Raw genomic sequence first — 9706 nt, 5'->3', positions numbered from 1 at the left:
CAACCCTGCTATGAAAAACATCCTAAAGGAAGTTCTGTGGACTGAGAACCAACAAGAACACATAACAACTACAGCATGACGTACATGGCAGCATCAACCTGAACTCAGTTGACAAATGAAAAAGTCAAGAACAGAATAAAATTATAAAAACAGAAAAAAAAAAAAAAGACAAGGCATCGAGCTGCTGTGCTTCCAGTTTCTGTGGTCGGTGCCCAGGACCCTTCCCAGGGAAGCTTTCCTCATTTGAGGCTCTCTGAAGTGCCTGGTTTCCCTGGTTCAGCCCTGATGCCTGCCACGCTACAGAAGACTCTAGTAGCATACTGGTTACAAATCGGGCTGCTAACCTCAAGGTCGGCAGTTCGAAACCACCAGTGGTTCCGTGGGAGAAAGATGAGGTGTTCTGCTCCCGTAAAGATTTATAGCTTCAGAAACCGTGTGCAGGGTCACTATGAGTCGGAATCGACTCCACGGTACTTAACAACAACAACAACCCTTCACAGAGAAGGTGCGGACAGTCAGACTCAGACTTCTACTGGAGCGAGTGAGGGGTCCGGGGAAGCAAATGGAGCAAAGTATGTTCTATGGTAAGATGGACTGGCCCAAAGCCAGGGTTTAACATTTCAAAGGCTTGAAATATGCATCTTGAAACTATGAAAAACCATTTTTCCTTGTTATTTATCCAACAGGCAGCTTCCTAAAAGCTGGGAGAGAACAAACTGACGCGAGCTATCTGGAAAGCTATAGGCAGGATGCCGCGCCCCCACTGCCCTAGAAATTGACTCCCAGACTCACAGCGACCCTGTGTAGGGTTTCTGAGGAGCAGCTGGTGAGTTTGAACTACCGACCTTCTGGTGAGCAGTCCAGTGCGGATCCTACAGTGCTACGCCAGGACTAGAGTCTACTTAGATTTCTGAAAGTCAAAGATGTTGGGTGATGCACCTTTAATATCCACAGAATCTGAGGACAACTTGTCTGATCAAAGCGCCAAGGAAAAGAAACCATGAAACATACAGATGATGGAAAATCATGGAACCATGAGGTGCGCAGCTGCTAACTGAAAGGCCAGCGGTTCGAACTCACCCAGCAGCTCCGCGAGAGAAGTGGCTGGCCATCAGCTGTGTAAAGAGGACAGCCTAGGAAACCCCACGGGGCATCTTTAATGTCACACGAGTTGAAAATGAACCCAACAACAATAGTAGACGGAAAGAACAATGGTCTGGGGAGACGCCACCAACAAACATTTTACTGAAAAAGTAAAATAAAATTCTACGCAAAACATCTTTGTTGTACTGAAACAGTCATGCAGTTAAATAAACAAAGGTGGAAAAAAGCCTGTCACCAGAGAAGCCAGGAAGCCAGTCCAGCTGCCTAAGGCTGGGCAACTCTTTCAAGCTCTCTGAGCCTGGGTTCCTCATCTGAAACACAGGAGGATTGGCACCTCCCACCTGGCATGATTGGGGGGGCTCCAGGAAGCACGTGTGAGGGTCTAGCGCAGACCCTGGCCCTTAAGCACTTGCAGCACTCTACTCTTGGGTGGGGCCAAGGATCGCTTGATTTGCTCCTTCCTACCGGCTGACCGCTACCACGGGTCTATCAGTTGGTCATACTGCGGTAGGTTGCTATGATGCTGAAGCTATGCCTCCGTTATTTTAAATACCAGCAGGGACGTGTTGATGGACTGCTTTCAGTTGAGCTTCTAGACTAAGACAGATTAGGAAGATGGAGAGGCAGACTACGTCTGAATGTTTAGCCCCAGGGAACCTTCTGGATAGCAGTGGAACCCTGTCAGAGAGCCCCAGAATAGTGACTATGGAACCATTATGAACAGCACCAAAATACTGTCAGATACTTGGAAGACACTCAAAAGACAACTGGGAAAAGCTGTCTCCTCAAAATGGACTTGACCGTGATGATGCAAATGGAGTAAAGATTTCAGAAACTTCCATTGCTGAGGGGGTACAACTCTGAGAAGAAACAGCTGTAAATGTTAATTAAAAATAAGAACACGAGATGTACAAAGTATGAATCTAATAAAACTGGAAGCTGTCAAAAATGAAATGGAATGCATAAAGATCAGTATCTAAGGCATTGTTGTTGTTGTTAAGTGCTGTCGAGTCGATACCGATCCATAGCGAACCAGTACAGGGTTTCCAGGAGCAGCTGGTGGGTTTGAACCACTGGCCTTGTGGTTTGCAGTCCAGTGCAAATCCTACAGCACCATACCAGAAGTCCACCTAAGGCATCAGTGAACTGAAATGGATTGGTAATGGCCATTTTGAATCTGACCATTACATGGTTAAATATGTCGGGAATGGCAAACTGAAGAGAAATGGCATCACGTTCATCATCAAAAAGAATATTTCAATATCTGTCGTGAAGTATAATGCTATGTGATGCTGTGGATCAGCACTGAGCTGCAAACCACAAGGTCTGCAGTTCAAACCTACCAGCTGCTCCTTGGAAGTCCTATACAGGGTGTCTCTATGATTCACAACCGACTTGAAGGCCATTTGACAACACAACAAGACCAGTTAGTACTAGCATTATTTAAATTTACACACCAACCACTAAAGCTAACGATGATGAACCTGAGGAATTCTACCAACTTCTTCAGTCTAAAATTGGCAAAATATGCAACCAAGATGTAGTGATAATTACTGGCGATTGGAATGCAAAGGTTGGAAACAAAGAGGAAGGATCGGTCGTTGGAAAATATGACCTTGGTGATAGAAACAATGCTGGAGACCACATGATAGAATTTTTCAAGACCAATGACTTCTTTACTGCAAATACCTTTTTAAAATAACATAAAAGAAAACTATACACATGGACTTCACCAGATGGAATACAAAGAAATCAAACTGAGTACAACTGTGGAAGAGACAGTGAGAAAGCGTGGAAAAATCATCAGCCAAAACAAGGTCAGTGGCAGACTGTGGAACAGACCATCAACTGCTCATAAGCAAGTTCAGGTTGAAGCTGAAGAAAATGAAATCAAGTCCATGAGAGTCAAAATATGACCTTAAGCATATCCGATCTGAATTTAGAGATCATCGCAAGAACAGATTTGATGCATTAGAAATTAATGAACAAAGACCAGAAGAGTTGTGGGATGACATCAAGAACATCATACCGGGAGAAAGCAAAAAGGTCATGAAGAAGACAAGCAAAAAGGAAAAGACCAAAATGGATGTCAGAAGAGACTCAGAAACTTGCTCTCCAGCATAGATTCTAAATTAAATGAAAGAAATGAGGAGGTAAAAGAGCTGAAAAGAAACTTTCAAAGGGCATCTCAGAAGACAAAGTTAAGTAGTATAATGAAATGTGCAAAGACCTGGAATTAGCAAACCAAAAGGGAAGAAAACACGCTCAGCATTGCTCAAGTGAAAGAACTAAAGAACGAATTCAAGCCTTGACTTGCAATAGTTACGGATTCTCTGGGCAAAAGATTGAATGATGCAGAAAGTAAAAGAAGATGGAAGGAATATACAGGGTCACTGTACCAAAAAGAAATGATCAATTTCAACCACTTCAAGAGGTAGCATATATAGGCATTGACAAAGAACAAGGGTCCAGGAATTAATGGAAAACAAATTGAAATCTTTCAACAAACTGATGCGGCACTGGAAGCACTCACTCATCTCTGCCTAGAAATTTGGAAGACAGCTAACTACCTGGTCAACTGATTGAAAGAAATCCATATTAGTGCCCATTCCAAAGAGAGGTGACCCAGTGGAATGCAGAAATCATCGGACAATTCATTAACATCACATGTAAGTAAAATTTTGCTAAAGATAATTAAAAAACAGCTGCAACCATACATCAACAGGGAACTGCCAGAGATTCAAGGCAGATTCAGACTAGAACATAGAAATAGGGCTATCACTGCTGACATTAAATGGATCTTGGCTAAAAGCAGAGAACGCCAGAAAGATGTTTACCTGTGCTTTATTGACCATGCAAAGGATCTCAACTATGTTGATCATGACAAAGTACTGACAAATTGTAGAGAATGAGTATTCTGGACCACTTAATTGTACTCATGAAGAATCTATATATAGATCAACAGGCAGTTGTTCGAACAGAGTAAGGGAACATTGAATGGTTTAAAATTAGGAACGGTGTGAGCCAGGGTTATGTTCTTTTACCATAGTTATTCAATCTGTATGCTGAACAAATAATCCGAGAAGCTGGATTTTTATGAAGAAGAACATGGCATCAGGATTAGAGGATGATTCATTAACAACCTGCGATATGCAAATGATACAACCTTGCTTGCCGAATGCAGAGAGGGCTTAAAATACTTACTGATGAAGATCAAAGACCACAACCTTCAATATGGGTTGCACCTCAATGTAAAGAAAACAAAAATCCTCACCACTGGATCAAAAAACAACATCCATATAAATGGAGAAAAGATTGAAGAGGTCAAGGACTTCATTTTGCTTGGATCAACCATCAACACTCATGGAAGCAGCAGTTAAGAAATCGAACAACATATAGGCAAATCTGCAGCACAGGATTTCTTTAAAGTGTTGAAGAGCAAAAATGTCAGTCTGCGGACTAAGGTGTGCCTGACTTTAGCCATGGTATTTTCAATCACCTCATATGCATGTGAAAGCTGGACAGTGGATAAGGAAGACCTCAGAAGAAGCGATGCATTTGAGTTATGGTGTTGGAGGAGAATAGTAGAAGTACCATAGACCGCTAGAAGAAACAAATCGGTGTTGAAAGAAGTACAGCCGAAATGCTCCTTAGAAGCCAGGATGGCGAGACTTCGTCTCTCATACTTCAGACATATTTCTGCAGAAGGACACCAAGCTTGGTAACGTAAGGGTCAGAGAGAAAAATGAAGACCCCCGAGGAGATGGTCAGCAGCAATGGGCTCAAATGTAACAAGAATTGTGAGAATGACGCAGGACTGGGCAGTACTGCGTTCTGCTGTGGGCAGGGCTGCTATGAGTACGAAGCGACTTACCAGCACACAACAACAACAACAACAGGCTGGCCTAGACACACTGTTGGTTTGGTTCCAAACCACCATAATAAAGTAAACATTGCAATAATGCGAGTCTCGGGCATTTTTTGTTACTCAAAGCATAAGAAAATGATGTTGATACTCTACTGCAGTCTATGAAGTGTGGCTAGCATGAAGGAAAAGTTTAGAATGTAACAGAGACACGAAGAAAGCGTATCCTGCTGGTGTTGCTAGATTTGCTCAGCCCAGGTCACCACAAAACTTCAATTTGTACCACAAAGCGAGGTGTGCCTGCTTCCACAGTGACTGCAGAATGCTCCCCAATACCAAAGCCAGCACCCCAGTAGAGAGGCCATGGCAGCTCCCTCCCGGCCCCGGTCCGCGCTCACTCTGTGATCTCCTCTGTGACCGTGTGCTCCACCTGTAGCCGGGAGTTGACCTCGATGAAGTAATGTCGGCCATGTTTGTCCACCAGGAACTCCACAGTGCCTGCATTCTCGTAGCCCACCTAGGGGGCAGGGACAGAAGGGGGCTCCATCTACTCTCCAGTCACCTTCCAGAGAAGAGTGGACAACTACCTGCCAGGTGACAGACAGACCCCTGGTTCCCGCCCCACTGTGTCAGGGTGCCTGGACCCCCTCCCTGCCCTAGCTCAGTGTCTCCTAGACCTGTTTTATCCTGGACAGGAGTGGGGAAGGGGCACTACATCATCCCCCCAGAGATGCCCAGAAAAGTGTCATTTGAGAAGAACCAACAGGTGACACTCTTAACTTCAAATTCATCCAATTTCAGCTTCATTTCTGATCCTGCCCAAACCTCAAGCTAGACCAGGCTCAGCCCCCTCCAGTCATCGCTGGGACCAAGACAAGGTCGAAACCAGCAATCGACTCTAAACGAGCCACTCACCAGGAGTGGAGAAGAAATGGTTGAGAGACTACGTTTCCACCTTGACAGAACCCATGGACTGTCCCTCCCAGGGCCCTGGGGAGTGAGGGGGGACGTCATCTGTGTCAGCAGGGGACACAGAGTGGTACCACCTGCCTCCCTGTTCTCAGCCATCTGAATGCTCCCCGAACCATCTCCACATGGACCCTGCCTGGTCAGCCCCAGCCAGTCACCTGCTTGGCAAGTTTGACGGAGTCGCTGGTGAGCCTGGTCCGGAGCTGGGGGTCCAGGTGGGCGGCGGGAGCGATCTCCACCACCTTCTGGTGGCGCCGCTGGATGGAGCAGTCACGCTCGTATAGGTGTAGGATGTTCCCATACTGGTCCCCTGTGGGGAGGGACGGGGGCTCAGCTCTTCCTGACCCTACACAGGCCCTGGTGGTGCCGTGGTTAAGCATGCACTGGTAACCAAACAGGCATCAGAGGCTCCAACAAAACCCTGACCATCTGTCCCCACAGGAAAACCCTATAGGACAGCTCTGCTCTGTCACACTGGGTGGCTGTGGTTCCGAATCGACTTGATGAAACCCAATAGCACAATAATGCCTCCTAACACCTCTACGAGGCCCGGTGAGGTGCTGGGGGATAAAGCACTAGACCACAAGGTCAGTTTGAACTACAAGGTCAGTGGCTCAAACTCACCAGCCACTCCTTGGAAACCCTATACATGGTCACCATGAGTTGGAACAGAGTTGAGGGCACTTAACAACAACAACCCCCTCTAAGAGCCCCAGGTAACAGTGGGGCCAGTTAGCATCTGCTTCCTGCTGCCCAGCTCCCAGTCCACCGCAGGCTGTCCCGAGGCTCTGCTGCCACCCACTCACCCAGAATCTGCACCTCGATGTGGCGTGGCTTCTCGATGAACTTCTCCACAAAGAGCGCCCCGTTCCCAAAGGCAGCCAGGGCCTCCGAGTAGGCCCTCGTGTAGTTCTCCTCCAGCTCCTGGGGGCCACAGCTCCGTGTCTGGTCTCTGCACGCCCCCGGCCCATGCCCCATCAGACCTTCCTGCGCCCTGGGGCCTGGGTTGCCCTGCTACCTCCCAGCCCCACTGTTGCTCACCTCGTAGCTGTGGACGACCCTCATGCCGCGCCCCCCGCCCCCGTAGGCGGCCTTGAAGATGATGGGGAAGCCATAGGTGTTGGAGAACTCATGAGCTTCATGGAGGGAGGTGATGGGAGCATCCGTGCCAGGGACCACTGGGACACCTGTGGGGAGAGAGGTGGGAGAGGTCCTGCTAAAACCCACCAAGGTCACAATACCCCAGTCACAACACCCCTCCTTCCTGGCAACCCCTCCTGAGGAATCTTGTGAGACCGTGTGGCCGCTTGCCACACTCACCCGCAGCAATGGCGATGGCCCGGGCCTCCACCTTGTCTCCCATCTTGCGGACCACCTCAGGGCTCGGCCCAATGAAGCGGACCCCAGCATCCTGGCAGGCTTGGGCGAAGTCTGCCCTCTCGGAGAGGAAACCATACCCAGGGTGCACCGCATCCACACCGTTTTCCTGTGAGGGGAGTGGGGGCAGAGACACTGTGTTAAAGGTAGAAGTGCTCCATGGCGTTTTCAGTGGCTGTGATCTTTGCAAGTGGAGCGCTGGGCTTGTTCCCAAGGCGCCTCTGGTGGATTCAAACTAATACTCAGCCTCAAACTGCTAAGTGTTAGGGGGAGTTTGTCTGTCTGAACTCTCCTCAGACCCCTTCACAGGCCTCAACCAAATCCTGGCACCTCACTTGAGTCAGCTCCACCTCCCCATACCTCGTGTGTGTGTGTGTGTGTGTGTGTGTGTGTGTGTCGGGGGGGTTGGGGGGGTCGAGGCACAGGACACAGTCCCCCCCCCCAAAAAAAGCCCCCACGCACAGCCTACCAGCTGACTCACCTTGGCCACCTTGATGATGTCTGGGATGTGCAGGTAGGCCTGCACGGGGGCCAGGCCTCGACCTATGAGGTAGGCTTCATCTGCTTTCTGCCGGTGCATCTGGCCCGTGTCCTGCTCCGAGTAGATGGCCACGGTCCGGATGCCCAGCTCCGTGCAGGCCCGGAACACTCGGATGGCGATCTCACCTGGGGAGGAGGAGAAGTTGGACTTCAGGGTGGAGGGAGGGGGCAGGGGGCTGCGGCGGTTCCTCCCTACTCCACAGGGTACTCACCTCGGTTGGCCACCATGACCTTCTTGATGGGCTTGTACTCCAGGCGCCGGACATTTGGGGAGGCAGCGGGTATGGTGGAGGCTCGACGAATACTCAGGAGCCTCAGGCCCCCTCGTACCACTCGGAACTTCAGCATCTAGGAGGGATATTAGGGCCCAGGTCAAAATGGACTCGCCTCTGAGTTTTCCCAGAAAGGGGCAGTCACCTTTCCCGGAAAAGCCAGTCCCTCTTCCCACCCCAGTCCTCAGGCGGGCATCTCGTGCAGTCTGCTGACCTCCCACTGCCCTCTGCCATCACCCCAAGGGCCAGAGAACCCAGGCTTCCCAGCTCCCTACGGAAGCTCCCCAGGGCCTCCCCTCAGTAACACGGCTGCGTCTTTTTGGAGGGGGTCCTTCCAGGAGCAGGTTGCCACATCTTTCTTCTGTAGAGTTGCTGGATGGGCTCAAACCGCTGACCTTTCAGTCAGCAGCCAACCACTTCAGCAGTTTAACCACTGTGCCACCAACCCTCGCCAGTACACTCTCTGAGGAAACAAAGCCTCCCTCTGTTCATACGCAGATGTCTTCAGACCTCCCTTTTTACTGAGGGTCCCTAAGTAAAGTGCCGCTGTTCAGTTTTTCCTGTGGGTCAGAAGTCAGCCAGCACCGTCTTAGAGATGAAGAAAAGCCAGTGCCAGGCGTGTGAAAGGAGGTGTATTCAGAGCCACACAGCTGCTCACGGCAGAGCCCAAGCAGCAGTCTTGTCACCCTGCTTCCGAGCCTTTATCCACCAATTCTATTTCTTTCTTAGCATGAGTATTTTAAAGCACGTGACTCGCCATTTTGTGTTGAGCGAAGGATATGAAAATATGCTCAAAACATAAAAGAAATATTGCAAAAACCTTCATTATCGTATTATGGTCAATAATACAGAGAAGAGGAGATGAAGACAATAAAAAAAGAGATGAAAGAAGGAAATAATTCGAAAACAGAGCAGAGGAAGGAAGGCCTAGCGACCAGGGTGGGGAAAACCAAATGCCATTGAGTCGATTCCGACTCACGGGTCTACGTATGCAGAGCAAAGCTCTCCATAGGGTGCTCAATGTTGTTGGTAGATGCTGCGGGGTTGGTTCTCACCCACAGTGACCCCATGTACAACAGAACAAAACACAAGTCACTAACAAGGGACTTTTTAGAAAGAAGTTTTAAGAAAATTAGAAACTGAGTTGGTGAGAAAAGGCCAGGAAACTGTGCCAAGGTATTTTTTCTCCTATCATGAATGATGATGCACCTGCTCATTCATTGAGGAGAGTTTCATCGGTAAGCCGTACTCCATCCACCTACAGCCCCGATCTTGCCCCTTCAGACGTCTTTTGTTCCCTAAACTCAAAGACATTGAAAAGGAGCGCGATGAGGCCCTGGGGATGCAAAGCTGCCATGTCCATGTGGTATAAATCCAAGAATGTAGAATTCTTTGGGGAAAGGTTAGAGAGACCGAAACACCATCTTCAACCTAGATGAGGATGTATCAGGTAACAATGGCTTCTCGTGTTATTTTTGTTTAATAAAGGTTTCTACGATTTTATAGGAATACTTTTTTATGATTACAATCCCCTCCTTGTACCATCAGTTAACAGTATTTAATACTTTTGATTTACCCA

The 9706-nt window shown here is 48.4% G+C and overlaps 1 protein-coding gene across 1 annotated transcript in view; it reads right to left on the bottom strand.

Moving 5' to 3' along the window:
* The window catches only part of PC (pyruvate carboxylase), a 26867-nt gene extending 18655 nt beyond the window's left edge, over window positions 1–8212 (bottom strand). The window contains exons 1-7 of the mRNA XM_006860867.1: window positions 8068–8212; window positions 7797–7981; window positions 7259–7424; window positions 6980–7125; window positions 6745–6862; window positions 6097–6248; window positions 5368–5486 (exon numbers count right to left, since the gene is read on the bottom strand). Of these exons, the coding sequence (XP_006860929.1) occupies window positions 5368–5486; window positions 6097–6248; window positions 6745–6862; window positions 6980–7125; window positions 7259–7424; window positions 7797–7981; window positions 8068–8203 (1022 nt within the window). The 5' untranslated portion in view covers window positions 8204–8212. The remainder of the gene's footprint in view (window positions 1–5367; window positions 5487–6096; window positions 6249–6744; window positions 6863–6979; window positions 7126–7258; window positions 7425–7796; window positions 7982–8067) is intronic.
* Between the last annotated feature and the right edge of the window lie 1494 nt (window positions 8213–9706).

The sequence above is a fragment of the Chrysochloris asiatica genome, unplaced genomic scaffold (assembly GCF_000296735.1).
Source record: "Chrysochloris asiatica unplaced genomic scaffold, ChrAsi1.0 scaffold00040, whole genome shotgun sequence".
NCBI lineage: Eukaryota > Metazoa > Chordata > Mammalia > Afrosoricida > Chrysochloridae > Chrysochloris > Chrysochloris asiatica.
The sequence above is the reverse complement of the archived record's forward strand: the minus strand, read 5'-3'. Positions and strand labels throughout refer to the sequence as shown.